This window comes from Dermacentor silvarum, chromosome 7 (assembly GCF_013339745.2).
Source record: "Dermacentor silvarum isolate Dsil-2018 chromosome 7, BIME_Dsil_1.4, whole genome shotgun sequence".
Lineage (NCBI taxonomy): Eukaryota > Metazoa > Arthropoda > Arachnida > Ixodida > Ixodidae > Dermacentor > Dermacentor silvarum.
Genome location: NC_051160.1, coordinates 41,659,920 through 41,687,432, shown reverse-complemented (window position 1 = coordinate 41,687,432; position 27,513 = coordinate 41,659,920). Strand labels below are relative to the sequence as shown.

Here is a 27,513-nt window from a genome sequence, read left to right as displayed (position 1 = left end):
TCCGGTGCTCTTGCAGCGCAGACACAGCGGAGCGCGGCCCGGGACAACAACGAGAGTCAACTCTTCGGCAATCTTGAGCTGATGTGGGATGTCATCGACTTTGACGTCGGTATGCAATTTTAGTCCCACTGAGCGTGTCGTCGAGCCCTTTTCAGTGACGCCTTGCGCTCTCCACTTCTCTCGCGTCACTTCCAACACTTTCCCGTAGGGTGACAGGGCCACACGTACGTCTTCGTCGGTCACGCCGTGCAGCAACCAATGCAACTTTAAGCGAATCTCGCGGTTATTTGGATCAATGAGCAAACATGGGCGATCCTTTACCTTCACGTCGACGGCGGAGAGCAATTTCTGAACAGCGTCAGCACTCGTCATTGTCACAGCCCACACGTGGTTCATTTGATACGCCCCCAACGCCAAAACGTCGGGGAGCGCACCAAGTTTGGCCAAAGTGTCCCGGTAGTCTTCGACACGGTAGGGCCGGGCTCTGGGATCGCCGTGCATGAAAACGGTGTTCGCGACGATGCCAGGGCTAGGTCAGCTGGTATACCCCCCGGGTAAACGATGTTTGCGTCACTAGCGCCAATTTGTCCCCTGGTGTTTGGTAGGCCAAACTGTGAAACCAATAAACAATAAAAAAATTGCTGATGCTGCTATGGCAACGCTTTTCTTGATGAGAGAGGAGGAAACGCCGAGCTGCTTGTCGTCTGCTATGCGCTCGTTGGCGCTGAGCCGTGCTCCCTCAAGGGCTGCAGAAGATAGCGCCAACCTTTCCCTTTCCCTCAAGAACCACTTATCATCATTATCATGCGCTCGACGAGCGCGCGACCGCTTTGTGAGCCGCAAGCGGAAAAGAGCACCGCTTGCATCTTTTTTAGATTGTGTTGCTGCTGCATATACTGTTTTCTACAGCTTTCGGTCGCTAATTTTCTCTGACGTTGAGCACGTCCACGAAACATTTGTTAGGAAATATTTCTCAGTTAAAATGCACGCGAGCTAGCAAGCTCGAAGCGTGACAATTTTGTTTGAGCAAGAAAATTGAGTAGTCGGAAAATGTGGTGTATTCACTGATTTTATTAGCAACGTATTGCAAACGATAAAACTCAATACATACCACAATAGCACAGAGCTGTGTAATTCGTACAGTAAATACAAATGTTGGCATCTGTATTGGTTACACAAACATAAGAGAAGTCTTCACACAATTCATCGTATATAGATTATCGCTGCAGGGGTCACCACGTTCATTGGCTGTACACAGTACAATTCACCACAAACGAATGTTCATAGTAACACGTTCGTGAATAATGAACTGATCATGCAGAGCAGGTGACGAGGACGTTGAGCCCAACATTGCCAGCTCCTTTTTCTTTTTCTGCGAAAATTGCTAGTCGAAACAACCTTCTATAGCAAGCTAATTTCCTACATAACTCAGCTTGTGCTAATGTACCGTTACATAATGAGGAAATTATATTTACATTTTAACACTTGGTTTTTATTTCTCGATACATCGCGTAAACCCTCGTTAAATTGATTTGATTGATTTATTTGTGGGGTTTAACGTCCCAAAACCAGCTCTGATTATGAGAGACACCGTAGTGGAGGTCTCCTGAAATTTCGACCACCTGGGGATTCTTTAGCGTGCACTGACATCGCACAGCACACGGGCCTCAACATTTCGCCTCCATCGAAATGCAGCCGCCACGGCCGGGATTCGATCCCGCGACCTTCGGATCAGCAGCCGAGTGCCATAACCACTAGACCACCATGGCGGGGAAAAAACCCTCGTTCAAGGCTGCAGCATTGCCAACACGGCACCATTACAGAATTCTACAGCAGTATATTGCAGTTATTCCTCGCAATTTGTGATGCACATATTTTCTATCACAGTTTAGGCATGAGTATCACAATCATGCAACATCAAACAACAAATGTCACCCTGCAGACAGAGCTTTCCATCGACAGAAAGTAAATGCAGCATAGGTGAATGTCGATGGTTAATCATCATTGGAAACTGGGCTAGGACAGAGTGATGCGCAAAGGTATTACGGAACGCGGACCTTCGGGACATGGAAAAATGTTCACCAAAGTAACTCAGGTCGATTGCATTTAATGAATCAGCCAGGGCAGATAGCTCAGAACGAGTCTATTGTGACTGATTTTCAGGCATTCCTCTAATATGCCTGAATCACATAAAGTATTTCTTTTATAGAGCTCATAAGCTAAGCTTAGTGCGTCCTGTTGGAAGCATAAACAGTACCTGAGCTGTACTATTAGTTTTGTAACTGGCTGGAGGTAATTTGTCATCTGACTTTCGAAGACGCCTTAACGAACCGGTGAAAGCCCCTGAACTTTGCTGGTACACTTGCTTGTGGCACAGCGTGCTTTCTTGACTTACTAAAATATTTCTGGACTCTTCTAGAAGGAGCTTCTTTCTCCTCATTTGGTATTTAAATGGAAATATTCGTGGCATGAATGCCGAGCAGTATTAGTACTTGTGAAACTGCACCGCACCAAGTACAAGATCTCAAAATTCGTGTATCATAGCAGTGAATTATAGCGCAACAATGTGAGCTATGAATATCTTCATAAAGACAGTACCTTGCACGCTGTTTGCGCAGACATCGAAATGCACTGCGTCTTGTAAAGATAGCCTATTCAGCAGACTGCCCAAATGAACGCTGCATTTACAAAAATAATAAGCTCTTAGTAAGACAATTTTTCCTAATCTTGAAGCTTCTGGAGCTTTCTTTTTGCAGTGGATTTTCTCTCACGCTGTTTTTTGAGGGCCCGATTCACGTCATTTATGTGCAGCATAAGCCGTGCATAGCAGAACTGCCGGAGCAGCTCCAAGCGGCACTTTTCAGAGCAAAAGATTTCTTTGGGCAGGCTGCTGTTTAGCTTATCTTTCAGCACAGTAGTCACGCTGCACAAATGCGCAACCACGCCTATGTGTTCCACAAAACATTTCTCCATGTCCTTCACTGCCTCGAAAAAAACAACAGAAGGCAGCGTTGAATTGGCAAAAAGACCGCCTTCCTTACCATGAGACTGAAGCATGGCTAAAGTTTGGTGGGAACCTGAGAATGCCGGATCACCACTCCTTAGTAATGGCTCACAGGTACAATCTGCTGGCCTATTCTCAAGGAATCGCTGCGTGATGCCGCCCGCAAAGCAGTACAAGGCATTCTCCTCCGTGATGTCAAGGAGGTCTTCACCCGACGTTTCGCTTGAGAAAAGCGTTTGTTACAACGGCCTGTTGAGCTCGATACTCACCTATGCACAGCCGCGCAAGTAAGTGCGAATCTACAACTTCGCAATTCCCACGCGACGACAAGTTTGACAGTTTCCCAACAAAAACGTGTTTCAAGGCAGCGATAAATTGAAACACATTTGGATGCTCATTGCAGCCATGCTTCTGCCTCAATGTGCCGAATAGGTTCTCCAGCGAGTCTTGATGCAGGCGACGAGTCAGGAGGCCACAAACGAAGGTTCATAGTAACACGTTCGTGAATAATGAACTGATCATGCAGAGCAGGTGACGAGGACGTTGAGCCCAACATTCATTCAATTTTTATGAAGGTCTTCCCACAGCATAAGGGCAGCCTGTATGGTGACCAGCCAGCCACGGATGGTGTGCGGCTGCCTAGGGCTGTCAAACCTCCAGCACGATATCCATTTGATTGCCTCCCGTAAAAATGCCAGGTGCTCTGAGGTGGCACTTAGAGCATAATTAATTTTGCCAGGAGTACTGGCAGTGGCAGTTTTGCTGTTGAGGCAATCAAATAGCTTGTCTATGTTTTCTATGAAATCTGCAGTAGATTTGGCAGTCGCAGGTAGCTTACCAAGAGAAATCATGACTGACATAGCTACCGACACAGACTCGCTCAAGACTTGCGCCGCGAACTTGACCTTCATGCTGTTGAAAGGCCTCCTATAGATATGATCCAATGTCAATTTTCTCGCCAATTTCACTCTATGTGGGTAGGAGCACTCGTAGAGCTCACGAATGTAGCTCCAGTCCACAATTTCGGTGCCAATGAAAAGCTTGTGAGGGGCTCGAAGGTTATTTCTTGTGCACTTCAATAGGTGTGGAGTGTCAAAGAAGAAATAAACTTTGTGCCCGTTCACTTCAAAGTACGGATTTTGCGGTGTGGCTGCCAATTCATCAAATAATTTTATATTACTTGACCCCTGATCGCACACCACGGCTTTCACGTACAGTTGACATTCTGCAAGCTGTGCTATCAAGGCCAGCAGCAGTCTCTTAATGTTTTCCGCACGCAGAGCAGTTCTGGCAACAGTGAACGCCACTGGCATCACCCACGATCGCGAGATTCCGGAAAGGAGTGCTACAAACGCTACATTTGCCACCGCTGTGGTCCTCTCCGAGCCATCATCTGAAAATCCAATGACAACATCATGTTTTGTGTCACACTGCAAATTTGGTCTCACTGACATTTCATCAAATGCAATTATGCATGCCCGATCTTCTAATGGCCAATTTTTTGCTGCATCTTTAAGAATATCCAATACATTGGAAATAATTCCGGGAGTCATTGGAATTTCAGATAACCACCTTCGAAGGGTCCTCGGCGATGGCAAAGCCAGCACTTTCGCGAGTTGGCGGTAGGAACTTGGCCCATGAAAATACATATTCAAGGCAAATTCCTTCACCTCTCGAGACCACCTCCTTCCCTTCCTCTTGCGACAATGGAGTGCCACTTGGTTACTCATGAGTTCGTAGAACTGAGGGTTCACACGAAGCTTCAACTTCTCGAGTGCTTCCTGTGTAGTAATTTTGCGGCGGCTTTTTAGCCTAGCTGCCTTCCGATACCTTTGCGCATCATTCTTTAACCGCTTGATGACGGCTGTGGTCTTTGGTGAGTAGACCTTTCTGTTCGGGCCTCGGTGAGGTTGTGCGGAAGCTGTAAAGAGAGATGCATAAAATATAGCTTATGTCTGGGTCAGCATAGGTACACAGGGCGAGCACAGCGTCCTATCTATAATCGAGTGTCATGTACTTTGGTAAAGGGGATTTCGTTGGCGACATATGAAGACTAAATATCGTCGCTCGATAATATTGATGCATATAATAAAATTCTTTGACATACATAATTGCTAATTCGTGAGCGGTTCAGGTACATCTTAGAATTTGACGCTTTATTAGATACACATAGCTGTGGTTATCAAAATCAGCTTCCATATTAACAGCGCTTCATGATATGGCATCGCACATGAACGGTAGCATAAGATGATAAATGTTGGCAAATATCATATTTTCATTCATGGTTTGCTTGGACTTCTCTTCATATATGCGACCTATCACATGTGGAACATGTAAAGGCGTTGTATACAACTTTGTCATGCAAATAATTTGTAATATTTCTTGCTAAAAAAGAAGGACCCACTGTGTTCGGTTAAAAAGATTAATATGACCAAACATGATTCACAGATAAGCAAGAAAGCGTCAGCAAAACGTGTGTTCTTACTTTGTTTTTTCTGGCCGGATGTTTCTTGGCACGGCACACACTCGTCCGAACGGCCGCACGTGGAAAGGCCAGATGGTCCAGCCACTGGGGATTCGGGGTAAACCGGTGTGAACTGGCTGGAATGTATAAACAGAAATAACGTCGAGCGCAGGGCGTTCATATCTGTTGACTCAACAATCTATGGCTCAGGACCACAACATCGGCATGAACACAAACAACCGTTATAATATTTTTTCTTAGTGCACATTACGGAATCTTAAGGTATGCAAATTGGTACCGCACTAAAAAACAGAATGAAGAAAGAACACACAACGGTAAGCGCATAATCGCAACTGACATTTTATTGAATCAAAGGCACACGAAGAAGATGCATACTTAATTATATTTCTTTTTATAATGTGTAAGCTGCGAGTACGCGCTTGTCCGTGTCTGTTATTTGTTCAGTCTGTGTTAGTGTTGCGCTACCAAGCAATTACGCCATAAAACCCTAACTCGCTGAAATATTTACATGCTAAAGTATTTGCGGTTCATATATGGCCTTCTGATTAAGTGCTAATATCTCTTTTCTTGAAACAAACTCTGCTTACAGGTTCTTCCTACACAGCACTCTTAGACTCATTACTTAATTCTGGTAATTGAAGAAAAAGAACGAAATCTTGTGACTTCATTTGTTGTCCTCTATTCCGCGGCGCCCGGAATATAGCAGCCCTCCAGGCTCGCCCGCTGAAGGCATACAAGTTGCAAAACTTAACGAATGCTGGCTATTTGCAAAAAAAAAATGCATTTAATGATATTTAGCATTATTTCTAGCATACACTTACCATTATCTGCATGAGAGGCCGATCCAGGGGAGACTGTGCTGGCTGTTTCGGGGCCATCTTCTGGAAATAAGGGGGAAATGAGCAGCATTTTAGGTCACATGTTTTAAACAAGTCTCAGCACTTTTTTCGCAAAATGGCGCTTCCAACTTATGCGGGTCAGCTTCGATTGTGTATCTTTGCATGACTTCAACTAAAAATATTCCTCTAAGAGACATTAAGCTTTGCTCAAAGTTGCATTGCTATTGTACAATTACGTAACATGTTTAGCATTGGTGTTGTCTCATTAGCTGGCTAGGAACATTGTAGTATTGCAGTTTCTTTTTTTTAAATTTACTTTCGCTTTACCATTGCCTACACAGCCCACAAGAGGTAATTAAGTCAAAATAATTTAAAAGCTGCTCTGCGCCGGCACGCGCACACCTGCTCCTGTAAAATTTCTACTATACAACGAAAATTATGGAGATCGTTGCAGCCTGTACCCAAGACTTAGCTTCGTCGTATTGAATTGTGCGATTTTACGTACCACGATGCGTGCGTGAGACACGCCGTAATAACCGACTGCGAAATATTTCGACCATCGGCGGCGTGCGTTAACTTCGGCCCTATCGAAACTCAATTTATTTCTGCGACCTCGTGTTTCAAAGTGTAACGCCATGTCCGATAAGCGACAACGGCGGGCGACAGATATGCCGCTTACAGCAAGGCCAAGTGGGCTGCGTCTTCTTACGAGCGTGAATTCTGTCGTTGTGAAAAGAAGATATTCGCATCTTTCGCTGCGTCAGGAAGCTGGAAAATATTCGCAGCGTTAGCTACACCAGCAGTTTGAAACACCCTTTACCACGCATGATCATCGAATATTAAGTAAAAACGAAAAGAACGCAATTCCCTGGAGCACGCGCAACAAATTTCGCGGCGTAACGTCACACGAAGCCGTAGCAGACGACATGAAAAAAGAAAGAAAGAAGCGCTCCGTGCTGTTCACTTTTGCGCCGTATCTTGCATACTAGTTCTACACAAAGCAAGAATGCACGCCGCCTGCCTTAATGCCCAAAATCAACAAGTCGGCCTTTGCATACCTACAACCTGGACGACGCTCTTTTGGCCGGCAGGGTGGTCTTGAGCCGAACCAGCCGTGGCTTCTGTGGCTTCTGCCCGGGAGGGTCCTGGAAGATAGGGTAGAAATCGGTCTCGGTTAAGGAGGTAGCGAAGGAAGGCAGTTGTACATTAAGCTGGTTGCATGAAATCCAATGTAAAGGACACACCTTGAACTCATGCTTAAATATGGAACGTGAATTATGTATCAAGCGATAAGGCGCGTGAAAACGAACTACAAATGCGCACACATTCGCAACCGCTAATAAATTGTTTTTCTTACCCTCGTCGATCGGGGACCCCACTTCCACTGCAGCAGTGGGAACAGCCGTCCACAGGAGTCGTGTTTTGGCAGGGTCGGCGTAGGCATTTTCAGCGAAGTGGTCCGAGCAGAGGCGGTAGCCGTTGTACATTTGCTCCCGTGCGAGTCCCTCAAGATCTGCTCTTTGGGCGTAATTCCGCCATACGTCACACCTAGAAAATGAAACAGGTACCACCATGAATATCAATAAACAACACATAAAAGCGACACTAATATATAGAGTGCTAAAAAGCGAGAAAATATGTCACGAGTTCAAAAGTGAAGCGAAGCTCGCCCTTAGCGCAGGTAACATGAACTTCTCGTGACACGGAATGTAAGCAGTCGCTCGTACGTAATTATTTTGGGGGCTTCTTTCTTAAACATTCAAATGTGGTAATGTCACCCCAAGGAACTGCTCGTCGGAATGTTCTGAAGCCGAGCCAGTTCGTCGAATAAGCGCGTTCGGCGAACATTTATATACTTTGCAAGATTTCTTCGCGAAGAAAAAAAAATGCAGGTCCACCGCTAAAAAAACCAATACCGAAGCGAAATTTCCGTTTGAGCGTCAGCTGGCATCAACCGGCTCACCAGAAACTGTCCACAAGTAGCTTTACATGCTTACAACGTTACTTAAAAATGCGCAGTGCCAGAAAAAAGAATGACTGTAAAGCAAGGGCAGAAATGTTTCGGTTCGCTCTGTGGCCGTTTTGATAAGCACAGCACATGATTCTTCGTACCGAAAAAAAGTGTGCTTACCTTTCGTCCGCTGGGAAGCGGAAAAATTTGGCTGCGCTGTTCCTTCCCGAGTTGCGGCACCAAAGAGCAGCACAACACGCCTTGTGTCCTGTGCCTAGTTTCGCCGACATTTTCAGATGTTCGCACTCACAAACACCAAAATTGTCGCTTTCCTGCAATTCTAAAAAGTTTCACACGTGGACAGCGAAAAGGGCTGGAGCAGACGAACGGAATGGCAGCAGACGAGATAAGAGCGAGAGCGCCGCCCTTCGGCACAACGAAGGCCGAGTCTGGATAAATATATAGGGTGTTAAAAAAAAACGAAAATGGCCAAGGACATATTTTTTTCAACACATAATTGCATAACTTAACTTTATTCATGCGTAGGTTGGAAAGGTAGGGCCACACATGCAAAAGTTGCTGAATTTTCGCTTCCTACCAAAACAATGGCGGACGCTTTATTTCAGATACCGAAACTAGTCGAAGTGTCCGGCCCCTGACGATGCGTCCGGATGGCAGATTTGGCAGAATAACCTGATAATCATCAGCACTAGACGCAAAAAACCTGTTACCGCGGCCCGTTTGGGCCGCCAGAACCGCTCCGTGGGAGCCAACCATCCCGCGACCGTTTCGCTCGAAAGCCGGAAGTGGAATGCACTACGCCACGAAGCGCACATAGACACACGCACCACGATGGCAATAAATACCCAACATTAACGAAAGGCCGCGTTTCTAGCGCGTTTCTAACGCGTTTGTGCTAGCGCGTTACGGCCCGTGTAAGAAGCTGGTGTAAGACGCTGTGACCTCTCCGCCTTACCTTCAACGCGTTTCGAACGCGCTGCCCAAGGCGGTGGCAAGTCAAGTTCAAGTCGAGGAGCGTTTATGAATACGGGCGGTATACTCTCTCAGCAGTCATGTGATGGCGTCGGCAAACGCGGTGCACGTTCCGGCATGTGTAAATGGCTGCGTAAGACGCTGTGGCCGCTCCCCCTTACTAGAGAGTACTGCACGTTTCTAACGCGTTTGTGCTAGCGTCCCCTTAAGCGGGAGATCCGATGATTCCCTACGGAGCTTCGCCCACTCATCATCATTCACCCCGTGGATATGCTGTGATTTTTTTAGTGATTTCCCAGGAAGGTAAAATAAGCTGTCATTGAGTTAGTACGTCAGTAGCGTGGTAGAATACATTCGGGTTAAACAGACACACTGTGGCTGATTTCAGTGAAGCAGCAATTGAGAGCAGAGTGATTGAAATTAGTAAACGCAGTCAGATGCATCTGCTTGCGTACTAATATATAAGCGAGCCAATTGGTCTTAATTGCTGCAAAACGGTACAGCTGCTCACCGGGCCAATCAATGTCATATAAAGCATGGCTGTACAGTTGACTTCTGTTACGACAAACCCGGTTAAGCACAATTTTCGGATACGAGGAACGCGCTGTGTACACTCGATTGGTTTCCCATAGGAACAGGCCGAAAGAAATCACACCCATCGCAATACTTCAGAGGCTATGACGTTGCACTGACAATCTCGAGGTTGCGGGTTCGAACCCGACCACGGGAGCTACTTTTCCATTATCAGGGCGAAATGCAGAATCGCTCGAGTCGTTACATTTAGGTGCACTTATAAGATCCCCGGGTGGTCAAGAATTTTCGGGATTTGCGTAATACTGCGTGCCTCCTAACAAATGATGGATTCGGTGAGGAAAGCCTCAAAACTTACTTAAAATAACTTTGTTAGCCAGGAGGGCACAATTAATGAAAATGTATGACGTGGTAGGTAAAATCACTCGAGATCTCCTTTTAATCGTTTCAGTAACGAATTGTGAGCTCACGGCTGCAAAAATGTTCACTCCTTCCATACACAGTGGGCCTGGATCGGATATACGAAAAGCGATAGCTTTTACGCCGCAATCATTTGTAAGGGAAAATATATGCATATGCTAATAAAAGCATGATCTTTCCAATCATATTAGTATTGCTTTGAAATTTATTTGGTGCATCTTTTGTTAGGCGGTACACATTAAATTATTTCCTCTACATACGCCATCTTCCCAATCAGAAGAACCACCCGTGGAATCATGCGATGGCACGCCCCTAGTCACGAGTCACTTCTTGTTCACCAAATGACTCAAGGTTTATTTAAACTCCGGTAAACACGATTATAATATTCCCTGAAATCTTGAAGACACGTTGTAACATGACCATTTTATTGGTACGTTTTTATAGGTGGCCTAAACTATGCGTTAACAGATGAAGTTACTGTTACTGAAAGGATTAACGACCACACTTTGATCGAATGAAGGGGTTAGGCTCACCAGCTGAACTTCCTGAAAATCCAACCAAATAAACCAATCCCATCAGAAGCAGCAGAAGCACAATTCCACCGATTAAGTACACCGTCTTCGAACTGTCACCTCCCCCGCCGCCGCCCGCCCTGCGAGAAATAGAGACAAGAAAAAAGGATTTATTGACCATCATCTATGTTGAGATGATTGCCGAGTGGTGCTGCTGCTGAACACCCTGGCAAATTGTATAGCAAAATGAGACACGTACACCATGGATAGCAATGTTGAGAATACCTTGATTCAACATTAATTACCGCTTTGCGACCACTATAACACACACTGACATGTTCCGTCGTAACAATTTTATCGATATTCTTGCATAATGTTAGGGTTAATTAACGCACGTGGGCTTCACTGTGGTTGGACTTTTGGGAGCGGAGTGCCAAAACCGACCAAATTCCAGGAGAGTTTGCTGCATACGATGGTAGCAGGTACTGTCTGCTGTTTTAATGCGTGATTCCTTAGAGAGCAGAGTCATCGCTACGGGGTTTGTGTTATAAGGTTTCGCGCCCTCTATTCTCGTTCTCCGGAGTTTCTGTCAACGGTGTCCGCCTTTTCTCCGTTAAAAAGTTCTCGGACTCAGTCTCAGACATAAATGGCGCTAGCGTTTTAACAGCGACGCTGTTTGGACTATCCTTAAAACCATGCTCGTAGATCGAGGAAGCCTCGCCTGCTCCTACTCCGCCAAGCTCCGCAAACCTGCCTAGACACTGCGCGCAACTGACGTCTGCAATTGTGACGTCGGCAACGACATCACTGCGCGCCACCTGCTCTCCTCTCGGCTAAGATCCGCCCACTTTCCTAGATACAGCGCTCGCGCCGCCGGTGCACGGTTTGGTGGGAGCCGAGTCTGTTAGCAACCAAAGTACGCGGCTTACGCGCGCTTCGCAACGCCTTCCGCGACGTCATGCGATAACAGATGTGGAGGCGGAGCTTGGTCGTGACGTCAGCGATTGTATAAAGCTCGGTGTCGCCGCGCTACACCAGCAGTTGTCATGTCGGAAGCGTGTGCTGTGTCTTTGCTTCGCCTTGGGTAAACCTAAACGAACTCCGGAAGAAGAGGCTGCGTATAAAGGGCGATAGACTTAGTAGCGCTATAGGTGGCGATCTGCTCCGCTGTTTCTTTAGCCTTGCGCCACTAGTGCAAGCTACGCTAAGTTTTTTTTTTTTTTTGCTGACAGTCACGACGACAACATGGAAAATTACGCCAAACGTGCCACTAGGAGCTTGGCTGTAAAAGTGTAAACACGTGAAATCAGAGACAGGGCATGATCCGTTTCTCTATCCGGAATTGTGCAGGTGCTCTTTCTTCCAGCTACATCTACCTGAATGTCGCAAGACAGAAAAAAAAAATGCGGGTTGTCTGCTATTACCTTAATTTAGCTGCTAAGCGTGCCTTATTAGAGGAAAGATGCTTCTATGAAAGCCCGCCGTGTTTGGAAGACAAGGTGTTCTTTGGCGAATTTATACGGCTTTGGCCTACCTGGAATCTGGTTATCTATATCTGAACTTTTCGTCGGAAAACGGTCCCTTCGCTCCTCTAGAGCGTCGTAGCGAGTACTAAGAGCTATCTAAAGCATGTCTCAACAAACCAAGAAGCGAGAATCAGTCGCGCAGTGGGTAAAATTACCAGTACCTGCATGTAGCACCCATGTAGGCGAAAACTTCCCACTGCCCCATTGACTGCTCTATCTCCGCGATGGGCCCGCTTGGCCTCTTGGCAAAAAAAAAAGTAATAATAGAAAGATAGTCGTGTCAACCGAAGTCGACGCCACAGAAGACAACGTCGACGTATATCCGCGCAATACCTTCAGGGAATGAAAGAACTCCCCATGATTATATAGGAACTAGCGGCTCCGAAAAAAAAAAAAAAACTTAAAATGTGACAAATGGAACGAAGAAAATGAAAAGTAACTAAATAATATGCAATTGTGCAACCTTCGATCATCTTTAATGTTCAACAATTTCATTACATCTAAATATGACACTTTCCACGTCGTCTTTGTCTTTCCTTCTCGTCGACTTTCGTTAGCCCGTCTATGGTTTTTCCGTATGCAGCCACATGGGAATGATGCCTGTTCATTTGTGGAGGGCTGGCTCCACCACCTGACAAGCGGATGCGAGAAGGCGTGGCTCGCTGCCGCGGCCTCTGCGATAAAGGCTTTACTATTCCTGCACGCGCATCGAATTTTTCGTCGTCAGGCAACGAAAACAATAGCGTTCTTGTGTGCAATATTGTCAGTGCTCTCCTTTCACAGGTTATAGGCCTAGTGCGTGGCTTCGGCAGCAGCGAAGCCCAACCGGAGCCGTGTAAATATTTCGCGTATCAATACCAGCTAAAAGCTTCTATAGATAAAAAAATTCGGCGCCACCTCCTCCCCACTGGCCCAGCGACGCACATATTAGGATACACCTTTAGTCAGCCAGATGGCTGCGACGTGACGTGTGCAATGATGCACGCACTAGGCGCACTTTTAGTCAGCCAGAACCGTAGAGCTGCTGTGGCATCGGAGAAGCGTGCTCGTCTCGTACCCCGGAGGCCAGTTCGATTTCCACCCAGACCAAAATATACCAAATATTTTCACAGCCATTATTTACTTTGTTTACAGGTACGTTCCTGAAAATTTCGACGTCAGTTCGATCATCTTTATCGTTTTTTACAGTTTGCGTCGTCGGCCACTTTCGGTACCATCTTCCGGTCACGCCGACGCCGGCGGATTTTCGCATAATGGGGCATATTATGCTTTCGCATTGGAAAATGAAATGGTTATTTGACCCGCAAGAGATTTTCGATTTTAGTTATCTGGAGGCGTTGCACACCACTACGTCATGCTTTTATCATAATCAAATTTGTATGCCCATTGGAGGATGATGGCCTCTCCCAGCGGTCCCGAATCGTTTTCGATCAATGGGCCATTTGATGCTTTCACATCAGAAAAGAAAACTTGAGTCACTTGCCAGATGCTAGCATCAAGCCCCGTACTATGTTAGAGCACGTACACCAGACCGACGCTCCAACAGTCAGGCTATAGAGTCTCATGTTTACTTCTAACGCCAGCTAGCTCTCCGACATGGTCGCCGCGTGTTATGACTTCCACACTATGGGGATCTCTATCCACAACGGGGAATGGGTCAAGAAGCGGGCGGTACACTTAAAACAAATACGAATAAATACAAGTCGATATAACAGTGCCGAATGGCGTAGCATGGATGCGAGAGAGCACACGCGCGCACGCCAGCTTCAATTACGCCGAAGACGCACTAAGGCAAAGGGGACAAATTTACAGGATTTCATAAACCGGCTACAGGAAATCTTATTCACTCTTAGATTCCGAAGTGTGAGTTGCGTCTGCATAACTTGATCCTGTTATACTGTCCACTAGAACATCGGCTACTGCCGTTTGCTCTCTGATACACGTCGCTCTCCCCCTGTCTCTCCAACAACGCACGCCTAACGCTTGCCGTTCCATCGATATTTGCGCGGCCCTTATTTCGTTCTCAAACTTTCTCAACCCCGTTGTTTCTGCCCCACGTGCTAGTACTGATATAATGCGATGATTGTGCAGTTTTCTTTGCAAGGATAGCGGTATATTAGGCCACTTATTATTTCGTAATACCTGCGGTATGCACTCCAGCCTAATTTTATTCATCTGGCAACTTCCTTCTCGTGATCAGGGTCCCGGGCCGTGTGAGTAATTTATCTAATTAAACGTATTTATTATCACACTTTAGCGGCTCACATGCAATCATGAATTCTTATTCTTTTGCAAGGCTAATGAATATTACATTTGCATTCGGCATAATAATCCTTAACCGTACTCCTACTCTTTTTCGGCTAAAGTCCTGAATCATTTGTTGCAAGTCATCGCTATTGTTGGTGAATAAGCCAATGTCATCTGCAAACTTCAGGTTACCGGGATATTCGCCGTTAATTCTCTCCCAGCCTGATATCTTGAATACTTATTCCAAGAATGCAGTCAATACAATTGGGAAGGTTTTGTCTCCTTGCCTGACCCCTTTCTTCATTGGTAGTTTCCCGCCTTTCTTGAAGAATTATTGTACTTGTGGAGTTTTTAAAAGGATTTGCTAAGATATTCACGTATGCTTCCGGTACTTGATTACGCGATCACTCCATGATTGCTTTGATTTCTAATGAATCAAATGCTTGTCTGTAATCAATGATAGCCATATGGGGCCGACTGTGCATTGGTTTGTATTACAGCAATCTTGAATGCCAACGGCGATAGCGCGTCACTATTGAAATTTTTGGTTTTGTACTCGATTCTAATGCTCGTGTAATTTCGTAGTAAATCTTACCTGGGACAAAACTGTGCCTAATAAAATTAGTAAATACGGTAATTCAGCAGCAAACAGCTATAACCCAACAGTTGCAGTAATGACACAGTTCTAGCGGTTCACTGCTAGGGCCCATCCTTCCATGGCACCAGCCAAATGTAAACGTCTTATTGTGTACACTACTTATTGCGGCAAAATGTTCTACGGGACTGGGACCTCACTACTGGCGGGTATACCACAGTGACTTGCGATGGTGGCGCCTTCTTACAATGTGCTGAGTACAATGTATATATATATATATATATATATATATATATATATATATGCAACACCCACATCTAGCGTCACCTACACTGCTGCTTTGGTCATTCTGTACCACTAATTATTACTTTAATGCATATGATTCAATATATCCGTGAGAATGCGTTTTCGATTCCTTTACTCGCATAGGCTTTTAGTGCCGACGCCACCTATTGGTCTAGCAGCTGCGCTTACGCACAAAGTAGGCACTTGTGCACTTGTGATAATGATAATTCAGCTGAGTTATTAACGCTTATTCGGTTTGAGAATTGGTGTCTAATCTCACTTAAACCAACGGTCACAACATTACCTTGTTAATAACTTCTACCAACGCTAGGCATACTAGCTGTCGTTATTAACACGTTAGAAACATATGGCTTTTCTTTCTGTTTTTTTTTCGAACAGCGCGCCCGCGGGAACACACGAAGACACACAAAAATAAAGAAGAGATGCTGTTCGTAAAATATGCCCACACAACTCGCCCAAACTGACATCGTGCAGAAGCCGTAGGTTAGTAAGTACTGTGACCTTCTTTTCATTAAAAGCTACGCCACCCCTTTGGTTCAGGCGGGAATAAAGGTAACTAAAGAAAAAGCACCCAACGTCATAAAGTGCCCAAAAGAGAAATAATACAGTAATGTTTCACTCCATGAACACGGGCTACGCGCAAGCGTACGAACGCTATTCCCGTTTTGTGAATTGCGCGTAGAATGCTTTCGTTGACGCAAGCGGCCTTGGGAGTCTCCTTGGGAGTCTTCCGGTTACACCAAGACAGCGCCTATTGCCGGCCTTGCTCAGCTCGTGCCAGGTGCTTGGCGACGACTTCGATGTCGGTCTTGGGGTCGTTCGCTGCTCTGTCGGTCTCGCTCGGCGCTCGGTCTCTCGATCACGTAACGACACCGGTACTTCCATAGCGCACACAGAACCTCCGTAGCAACTGTCAGAGGAGGTCAACCCGTGGCGCCTGCCCTCCTCCGCGACGCTTCGCCCCCTTTCTCCTTCGCCGCTTCGCTCAACGCCACCTAGACCTTCCTCTTGGAAGCCGCCGATGTCACCTTGGAAGCGGAGCTACAATTATCTCGACGGGGAGACGCCTGGTGTGCCGCAGGGGAAGCGCATATTGCTGCACATGCAAAGAAGACACGCGGCGAACGTGCACAGCGGACGCAGCGCCGTCGAACCGCAAATGCAATTGGTGGGAATGCTGCCGCGGAGGCTACATTGATCTCGACGGAGCGACGCCAAGTACCGCGGCGCGCGATTCGCCTTTCCACCTCCAGGCGCCTTTGCACCTCCAGGCGCCTTTCTACCTCCAGGCGCCTTCCTCCTCCGGTGCTCGCTTCCGTCGCGGCGACAAACATAATATTGCTATTTCACAGACCGAGCAGGTACGCTTGCGCGTAAGAGTAACCAAAGTAAAAGCAAGGTTTCACTTACTCGGACATTCCTTGAAAGAGAGAAAAAGAGATTTTAGCTCGTTTGGCGCCGTACATGTTGGAGACAAAAAACACGTGACCTTATAAAACGAGAACTTTTGTTCTGTGTCCGCTTTCTTTGACGTAGCGAATATGCTGTGCTGTTTCGTAGATGGAAGATAATACGTTTGTTTGATTCGGAGCTTATAATTAGTGGCGATCTAGAGCAGGTTTCATTTATCAAAATAAAAAGAAAAAGAAAGGGAGAGCTTTGAGAGAAAGAAAAGTGGCTGATAGACCAGCATGAACAGAAAAGGTGCTTTGCTACCCTAACTGAAGAGATGCAAAATGGTAGGATAAAAACCGCGCAACTACAAGCTATAAACAGTCATTGACACAAGTTCATGGTAAAGGAATACTAAATTCATTTGCGCGGGTATGTAGTCGACCTTCCCAATGCACTGTTGTGAAAGGAGGATTCGGAAAGCGACCGTGGCAAAAGTGGCCTGTCACCACCGCTTGCTATTAGTGATCAGACCGTCTCGGTACATCATATCGAGGAAAATCAGAAAGAGTGTGCGCTCAGACGTTACCTTCTCACCAAAGTTGTCACACGCACACGCTGCGTTGTCGGTCATTCTAATACTGTCTCCCCCCCCCCTCCCCCCACCCGCCCCACTTTTCCCACACTCCCGCTTAGTAGACTTAAAAAATGAAACTGCGCACTGTACCACATGAGGCCGTGTGGTGAGCTACTACGTTCCAAGACTGGCACTTTTCTGACTTCAGGATATTTGTCTGCCTAAATCGGAAATTGTACACAATTATTATTGTGTACAATCATTATTACTGTACTGTCCTGATGTTTCCTTCGCTGGCGTACAGATCGTACAGGGTAAGGCCCAAGTAAGGCTCGTGCTGAGCGCCTTTAGTTCTGACCCTCTTGGTTTTCGGTAAAAAAAAATAAACAATTTGAGAATTAAAAAGATACTGAAAGGCCAAATTGATCATTAAGCTCCTATGCCGAAATCTAAGGCTTTTAGCGGTGCAGTTTACGATTCGATAACATTATTAGAAAGCGTTTCTTTACCTTTCTGTAAGAACCACTACAGTGCAGGCGTTATAAAGTATTGTCACGTGTAAATCTACTTGTGACTTTCCTCCGATAAATGTACCAAATTACACTTGAGGCTTGTCCAGGCACGTACCGTGTTGGCTTCGCAGCTATGACAATGCGCTGCTAAGCACGACATCGCGGGATCAATTGAGAAACGCCTATGTGTGCAGTGCATTGGCTGCACGGTAAAGATCCCCACGTGGTCAAAATAAATCCGTATTCCCCCACTGCAGCTTGCCTCATAATCAGATCGTGGTTTAGATACCCGTAAAACCTCAAAATTTCAGTTTTTTTGCATGTCCACATTCTCGACTGTATGAATAATTGTTTAAAAATATCCTTGTTTCACCTAGTTGGAATGATATCTTTTTTTCATGATGTTATAATTGTTCGAGACCCATTGACAATTTTGTTGGGTACGGGAAAGTGTCTTAAGTTCATTGCACAGGTCAAGCAAGTGCACAATAAAAGAGGAATGGCCGGACCACAATAAAAAAATTAATCTCTAAATGAAGCATGTAACAAGCATATAACAGCATTATGTAAAAGAACTCACCACTCATGGACGAAACCTCTGAAATAAAATGAAATAAATAAAAATAAACAATGTGAAGTGAGAATAATGTATGGACGCAACAGCTAGGAGCGCCGGAAACACTTCCTACGCTCCTTTGAAGCTACGCCTTACGTTTTCATAACGAAACCAAAGTTCTCATGTTTAAGTGTACCAGTCTTGTGAGACACACATACTTGTTCTTTAAGTTATACTTGGTGTATGCAATCTTTTGTTGCCAGAGGCCTCGGGCTGTGCCCATGTAACTGCATTGGCGCTCTGCTACTGCCTACTTCAAGCTCACTGGCGAATCTGCAAAGGAAACTGCAAAAGATCTGCAAGAAAAAAAGCACGGTGGCTAAGGACGCCGTTGCACGATGTAAAGGTCCTTTGCCCCCGCTGGTCAGGTTCAAACGTGTATGGAGGGGGTTTATGGCAGTCCATCGCCCGACCGAGTGCGAGTGGGACATCGTCGATCTGTTGGCACATTTGCAAAGTTTTGGTGAAGACGTACACTTCGTGCGCACTGCGCTGCAGGGCTGCGTTTAGGGTGTACGAGAACCATTATAGGACGATAGTTTTCAGTCAATAGTTTCCTACAATAATTACAAGAGACAGCTCTGGGGCTATATCATCGTTCAGCCACCAAAGGAATGATTGGTAGTACATGCATTTTATCTTCGTGCTTGTAGACTCGGCCCCTCTTGTGGCTTTGTTTATTACGTTGTACTGCCTTCATCAGTCCTAAATTTCAGAGCAATCTAGACTTTCGTAAGCGCTAAAGATTCTGCGAACACGCACAATCGCTACTAATTGCAGCGGTTCAGCCGGTAGAGGTGGCGCAATCGAAACGCGCCGAGCGTCTCGACGCTCTGGCTTGCCTGCGCGGAAATTCATAAGGGCGTTACAAGTCGCTTGTCGATGGATGCGTTCGTGGGGTAATGGTTTCAATAATGGGCTTCTATGCTAGAGGTCCTGTGTTTAATGCTTTCGTCGGGCAATATAAACAACGTGTAAATTTAATTATTTATTACACAGTACTTTGTTGAAAATGGCATGCTTACGAATCCACGAAGCCGTTTGAAGCCAGAAGGGCGAAGTTTACGCAAATTCATGTACTACCAAACACTTCCACGCTGGCTGAAGCGCCTCGCTTGCAATTCCCGTAAACAATTAGGGAGCCTACATACGCTTGAATGTAGGCTCCCTGTAAACAATAGCAACAGAGTTCCCTCTAGTAATTACTGCATGAAACTCAAATGGTTTCAGTATGGTGTACACTATAAGAAGGCAAGTCCCAAAAGCGCATGCGCAGAATGAGCTGTCAAAAGCATTGCGGGTTACGCACGCAATATTTTAGATTTGGCGTTGCGGGCCTCGCACTATTAGCGCGGCTGACGGGACACGTCGGCGCCCCGAGACGTCCCACATAGTTCCGAATTAGGCCCTGTTACTTGCTCCTAATGAGAAACCTATATGATAAAATTCTCGTTCGCATACCGTGAACTTCAATTGTAAACCAAGTATTGGCGACATTCGAGAATCTGCGCATTAGGGGCACCCAAATGCGAAACGCTGTACTAATGTTTTCAACGCGTAGAGCGTCAGCATAGCAGCTTGGCGTGCGTTTATAAGTAAACGGCCCTACATTATGCCAAAACCATCATTTGCTAAAGCTGCACTCTACCATCTTTGACGGTCAGGTGGCTCCGGTGCACCATGGCTCGCTGCAGCAAACAACACAAACGCGGCTTTACGAGAAAGTTTTGGAATATGGTACGGGGCGTCACGTAATTCAAAACGTGCGTACATTGCGTCACCTCAGGCTCTAAGCCAGCCACCGAGCATGCAAACAAAAGAAAGTTTATCGTTTCTATTTTGCGCCTATTGCTTCGATAAGTCGCAGTGGCCCGAAGGCGGTTCGATCGGGAACGCCGAAGCGCTACTGCCAAAAAATCACAGCATATCCACGAAGTGAATGATGAGTGGGCGAAGCACCGGGGGATCATTAGGGTAAACCACAGCAACGGACGAGTGATAAAGAGCGCGCGTCGGGAACGAGAGAGAAAATTACACAATCTTCCCGTAGGGAAACCCTGAGTAGTATGCGAAGCAGCCATGGGGTCGACTCAAGGTAGTTTTATCAGCTGTATAAACTTGGACATGCAGCAGCACCAGCAACGCGCAGAGCTGTTGTCGACGCCGTCGGCGTTTTGCCCGTGTTCGCACCGAACGCGCGTAAAGTGGAACCGGAACCGGAACGCCATCTTGTGAACACTTCATAAAACTACAGGTGGCTACGGACACACAACGCCATCTATTGAGCAATTGATAAACTAGAGGTGGCTACATACTACTACTACTACTACAGAGGAGGGAACGACCCACACCCTAAGGAGCTTCGCCCCTAAAACGGCTCATCCTCTGTAGAGCAGTTGGCAAGCAACCCATTGAGGTTGCTTAGCGGCTTTGGCTTTACAACCGTGAACAAGAGGCGCGGGGTCAAATCCCGGCAGCGGGGGTCGCATTTCGATGGGTGCGTAATACGCCAAAACGCCCGCGTACTGTGCATTGGGTGCCCAATGAAGATTCCCAAATGGTCGAAATTGATCCGGAATCGGCCACTACGGCATGCCTCATGACCATAGCGTGGTTTTGGGACTTAAAACTCAAGAATTTCCTTTTTTAATAGATAGTAAGGAAAAGAAGTGGCCACGTGCGATGGCGAAGCGCTTTCTAAGAACTCGGCCGGAAACTGGCGAATAGTACTTATGAAAGATAAGTTGGGAATTCGGCCCTGGATTCACAAATCTTTACGGATTTGGTTATAGCATTGGGAGTAATAATTTATCATACTTACCCGACTGGGGAGCTTCGGACATCATAGATTCCGCTAGAAAATAAAGAGAACAGGTGACAGGTTGGAAAACTTGACTTGAATACCCGCGAAAATGAAATCACTCAATATTGTTAGGATTTAGGAATGGAATTTGAAAGTGAAACAGGCAATACAATTTTTGGAAAAAACTATCACACGTTATGCGTCATGGGCAACAACCAATCACGGTATTATGGCACTTTGGGAAGAAATGGCGCGCCGGCCACTTGCTCGTTGCCGACTTGGCGAGAGAGATTCCTCTGTTTGCACATTTCCTTGAGCACACAGTTTCTCGGTTCAAATACCAAGATTTTGTTTAGAGTTAGCAGATTAAAAAAGGAGTTAGTATGGATCAAAAATGTGAAAACTGAGCAGGAATAATTGAAGAAGCAGGCATTACTTGCTCACAAGAATTCAAAGCGAACTATTGTAAAATGAACAAAATTTCGGCAATCAACCTGTTGGCTGTACACGTTGAAGCGCGCATTGCAATTTACTAAATATTAGTTCTAGAGGCCTACTGACTGGGAACAAACTTTGAACACAGCCCTAGCTGTGAGATAAGTGCCGTCAAGATTGTGGTCACAATGAACGACTTTCATATCTCTTTTTAACAAAAGGTTCTTTCGTGCATTTAATCCCCCCCCCCCCCACCCCCCCTCCCAAAAAAACCTTAAGTTTTTTTAGAAACCTTAAAAAAACCTTAAAACCTTAATTTCATCACAAATTGTGGGAACGCATATCTCGAAACTGGTGTGACTCTCAGAATACGTTCCAAGCGGGCATGCCTGGCGAACTAGCCTGCTACAATTCACGAATTGCAATGCTGCTCAAAACAATTACCTAAAAGTTACATAGCAATGTTTTGGTGCATAGTAGAACACGCATTTCGAATTATTCGGCAAGGAATGTACACCTCTTCGAGTAATCCAGCATAGCAAGAAGATTTGTGCTGTATGTCACAAGAGATTCTCAAAAATTATTGCTTCCTATGAAAAAAAAAATTACACCATACCACTCAGGGGAACCCTAGTAGTATGCGAAGCAGCCATGGGGTCGACTCAAGTTCCCATTACGCAAGCCCTCGTTGCATCAATCAGTAGCAGCTTCTCGGCGGCGTTGACGTTTCCTTTCGACAGCCCGAAGTTCGGGATCGGCCTGTCGCCGCTGCCGTTTCGTGGCAGCGGCTCGAGCCCTCTTCTCAACACCGCATATCCACGAAGTGAATGATGATGAGTGGGCGAAGCACCGGGGGATCATTCGGGCAAAACGCCGGAAACGTTCTCCGGAAGCCGGAAGCTGGCTTCCGAAACCAGAAGTGGAACCGGAAGTGGAACCGGAAGCGGAACCGGAAGCGGAACCGGAAGCCGGCTTCCGGTTCCGGCTTCCGGAAGCCGGAGCTTGGCGTACATGCGCCGTAGGGGTGTAGACGCCGCATGGCGGAGGGAGGGAGGGAGTGACATAGCCCCTACCATAAGCTGCTTCGCATCTAAAAAGCTTTTGGCAACTGGTTTCCCTTTGATGGCCTTCAACGCCGTAACAGAGTCTTTATTGCAAATTCGCCTCCCGCGCCAACGGCAGCGACGCGCGACGCGTCCGGAACGAACGCCACGAGCTCGCCCCGAAAGACGCGCCTTCCGCGTCACCGGCTGCAGCAGCTACCTCGGCACGACTTCAAGATCATTCTGCACCCCAAATCAAATGCAGGTCCAATGCAGCTGAAATCCTACTCAAATTCAGCGCCTAATGTAGCTCCAATTAAGCTCAAATGTTTAAAAAATCTCTCTCTGCGTAGTTTATGTGCGTCAATTATACTATCAAAGCGAAGCATCGATTGCGATTGAAAATTAGTTTAAACCTATTCGAAGTAACGATATTAGTTTCATCGGTCGTATAAGCTTGTAAACATAGACATACTAACTAAATTAACAAGGATGGTTTAATGCGCGCACAAGCATCTCACTCGATGACCGCGAACACTCGCTGTCAAAACGCTGGAGTGAGTAAGCGCGGCCCCAACAGTGAGCGAATCGACTTTCATGCTGCATCTCGCATCAGCGCGAACTAAGGCGCTAAAAGTATAGCGCACGGTGAACTGTGTCCCTGTCACAGATGGCTTTCAAGACACAGCGGCCCGGGCTGGCCCACGCGGCCATGTAATTGTCCATGTAATTGCTATTGCCATAAAATTATAAATTCGGTTCGGTACACTGAAGCTCTCAACTGCTCTTGGCATTCTGCCGTTCCCTTGCTCTCAGAGAAGAGCCGGAGGGATCGAGGTAAATGACTACGTCATCGTTAGCCACGACAAATGTTTAGCTCAACGCGCGGCACTCCAGGGCACCGTACGCTCCATCTTAGCACTGTTGTCGTGAGCGAAGCGTGAAGACAAAAGCGGTGGACCCTTACCCATGGCGACTTGCGGAGAGCGCTGACCACTGCCTGCAGTTGCCCTTCTTCGGTAACCGTTTGAGAGCGCGTGCCGGCGAGGCTCGCTCAATAGCAGGTCCTCTTCATTTCTTAGTGCTAGCCGGGCACGAGAAACTGGCGATCACAGAATATTTGTCAAATTCCTGTTTCTTCTACCCATGTTACTCATGAAAAACAAAATCAATTCACAAGTTCTTGACTGGAAAGTGACGGCTGTGGCTCCAAAATTTATTCCAATAGAAACTCATTGTCTTCAGCTCATCTGTCACAGCATGTGCCCGGAGAGGGTGAAGGTTAATATTGAATTAGATGAATGTTTGCTGTCATTTTTAATGTGATAACCGTCGACTTCATTGAGCAATCGGCATAAAGCTAGCATTATACCACATACCAGATGCAATTTATAAAAACTCGAATAAGGTTTCTAAAAAATCACCGCCCAAGCGCTCCGTACAGATGGTTAACCAACGAAGCTGAAACGTGTGGCCCCGGTGTTTATCACTGGGTTAATCTCGACGGTTCATTAAAGTCTTTATCAGTTATTAGTCTTAATTATTATTGCTTAATCAGGTTATACACAGGTTCGGCTGCGCCGGAGAAAACTACGTCACTGACGGTATCTCCGCTGTCCGCTGTTGTCGCTTGCGTTCGATGTGTCGAGTTTGCTCGGTGGCGTGGTTAGCAGCATCTGCCCGCGACTGCCGCTTGCGTTTCTTCAAAATTAAATTGCTTCAAAATTAAACCTGTCCGTCTCGTAAGACAATGAATGGTTCGTACTCCCCTTAAGCAATGGCTCATACCCCCGTGCATAAACGCTTTCTCCCCATTACGGCGACAGAAGAGAGGTGAAATTCTACGCTTGGACGATGAGCGGCAACGGAGCCTGCTGGGGGTGGAAGAAGACGGACGGCAACGAACGCGGGAGCAGTGGTACGAGCATGTTCGCGCGGTTGCGCCGAGGGGCGCCAAAGAGCCACCTGTGGCAGAAGACGACGACGCTCGAGCTATTGCTGATGGTGATAGTTTTATTGCGATAGCAATTATATGGACACTCTAAAGCAGATTTCTGCCGTCGGCGTCGCCGTCGCCGTTGCCGTCGCCGTTGCCGTCGCCGTCGCCGTCGCCGTGAGGTACCGTATGACGTCAGTGGAGATGAAATCGTCGCCGCGCGCCGCCGAACGCTGTATGTGCGAGTGAAAGGGCGCGAGGGACGCGCGCTTTCACGGGGAGTGAACGCACGGCGGAGAACAAACGCGCGTTCTGTACCGTGCTCCCTTAAGGGCTGCAGAAGTAGGCGTCTCTTTCCTCCTTTAGAATCACCATATATGTAGAGCAAACGCGCCTTCTTCTGACGCACGAAAGGCCGTGGGGGGGGGGGGGGGGGGAGGGAAGGGAAGGGAGGCGACGTTTAGATGCGGCACCAAGTGCCTATTTATATCAGAGGCTCCGGCAACAGTCACCAACGCCGCACGCATTTTGTACGAACGCGGGCAAAACGCCGACGGCGTCGACAACAGTGCTGTGTGTTGCCGGTGCTGCTGCATGTCCAAGTTTGTACAGCTGATAAAACTACTATCCTTACTCCGTATAGCTCTCTACTAAGTTGCTGTCGCAATTGATGCTTCGCCTTTCGGGTGAAACTGCGACAACTTTTTTGCGCACATCGCGTTCTTGCATTTCGCCTACCCATGTTCAGCTTCGCTGTAAAAAGAAGAGAGATCATCTGGTATTACTTAAGTGAACTGTGGTGTAAGCAACCACATGTCATGCCTGAGAGGAATTTGTGAATGACTACACCGTCGCTACAGGGAGGCTAACATATTGAGACATGAATATTGCTGGTTTGTTTTTGGGCAATATTGCTTGTTTGTTCTGGACTAAGGACACCAACAACGACCTCCAGGGGAAGCGTAGCAGCATTTTCACAGCTCAGCAAAGTTTGTCAATCAATCTGCTAAATGCAAGGCTTTAAAAACATTTTAAAAAAGCAGAAATGAGAACACTTGTTGCGTTCTTACGTTGCGAAGTCGGAGGACCCCAGCATCTTCGCCAACGCAGAGGTGCACCCGCGTAGAGTAGCGCTTGAATGTAGGCTCCCTCGCGTAGAGCACTGCACGGGCTTGGGCTTACCCGAAAGTCCGGGCCCAGCCCGGCCCGTGGGCCGGGCCGGGCCGGGTAGGGCAGTTTTTTCACGGGCTCGGGCCGGGCTCGGGCACGGCATGTGCTTTGTGACCCGGGCCCGGGCCGGGCTTGAGTTTTTTACGCGGGCCCGGGCCGGGCTCGGACTTTCTGGTGGTGTGCATGTAAATTGCATCGAGTTATCCTCGCGCTTCTCGACTCTGAAAAACATGTTTTTTTTCGGCCTCGGGCAGGGTTCGGGCCGGGCTCGGGCTTCGCCATAAAGCTTTTGGTCGGGCTCGGGCGGGCAGCCCAATGTAAAAACGGGCCCGGGCCGGGCCCGGGCTGAAAAAATCAACCCGTGCAGTGCTCTACCCTAGCGTAGAGCTGCCTACAGCGTTCCCACCTCCTTACGACAAACCAAGGCAGGGGGGCGCCCGCGATATACAGCGCCTACGGAGAGTTCAACCACTGAACCTAGTCTAGTAACGTTGGGACGAATCACCAAGCTACATGCGGGTTGGTGGCGCCACCTGGGAGTGCAAAGCTTAACCAGACAATCGCAGAGCTATTAATGCAGTAACCATGTGTATTATCTTTGCTGCGGGTGTAAATTCTCAGCATCAACGTAATCGTGAACATGTTGCCTTTCTAAATGTATTTTCGACAAGAACACTCATCAATTATGAAAACGTGCCCATGAGGCATTGTGGTTAGTGGAGGCGTCCCAAGGGTGTCGCTACCAGTGTGCTGAAACCCGGTATTACTCACACGCCATTCAGTACACCGGAATATCGGACACACTAAAACTCTTTAATGCCTGTCTGCGTTGAGCCTCGTCTTTCTTTTCTTTTCTTGCCAAGATGGCCACACAACATGTCTTTATGATTGCTAGGCACCTCTATCAGGCGCCTCGACGCACACGCAACACCATCCATGTTGCTGCTGCCCGATTAAAATGATACATACCACTGAGAGGTGAATGGCCCGGCTTTTTTTAAACAACACAAAGAAATAAGTTTTATTAATAGAGTATGTTTTTTTCGATAACTTACAGTAACACTAACGCCCTGCAAACCAACATTACATTTAGTGTTATTGTTGACTTTCAAGTATGACAGGTACCCAAGAGTGAGGATTGGCCAAGGTTCGCAGTGGAAACCCCACGAAACGACCATGTCTCCGCTAACTTCATATGAAGAGCTACCAATATTTTAAAAAACACATATATAATTGTAAAGAGAACAGACTGGGCTTTTAACACCGTAAGAAAAAGAAAACTAAAGAAAGTCCGTTTATGGTGGGGAAAAATATTAAAAATGAGCCTCCCTGAAGCGACGCTGTAGTCATTCACAAATTTACGAGACTTCCTCTTAGGCACGAGCAGTGGTTGCTCGCAAAACAGTTAATTTAAGTAATACCGGATGCTCTGTCTTCTTTTTTCTCTTTCACTCTTATTTGAATTTTTATAGGTTGCATTTGGCAGGTGGCATAGTTCTACTGTGTGCTACAATTCTTCGAGGAAACCGACAGCTATTTAAATAGAAATCACAGTAACCATTAAGCTGATTACGACAGTGCCAATATTAACCTTCACCTAAACAGACTGCGCACATGCTG

At 46.7% G+C, this 27,513-nt stretch overlaps 1 protein-coding gene and 1 long non-coding RNA gene across 2 annotated transcripts in view; both read right to left on the bottom strand.

Moving 5' to 3' along the window:
* The window catches only part of LOC125947103 (uncharacterized), a 64,823-nt gene that overhangs the window by 30,658 nt on the left and 6,652 nt on the right, over positions 1-27,513 (bottom strand). The window contains exon 2 of the mRNA XM_049671451.1: positions 10,757-10,875. Within this exon, the coding sequence (XP_049527408.1) occupies positions 10,757-10,875 (119 nt within the window). The remainder of the gene's footprint in view (positions 1-10,756; positions 10,876-27,513) is intronic.
* LOC125946717 (uncharacterized) lies at positions 6,217-8,063 on the bottom strand. The gene is made up of 3 exons (XR_007467806.1): positions 7,686-8,063; positions 7,387-7,473; positions 6,217-6,370 (listed from the first exon to the last, which is right to left on the bottom strand). It is a non-coding gene; the product is annotated as an uncharacterized LOC125946717 (long non-coding RNA).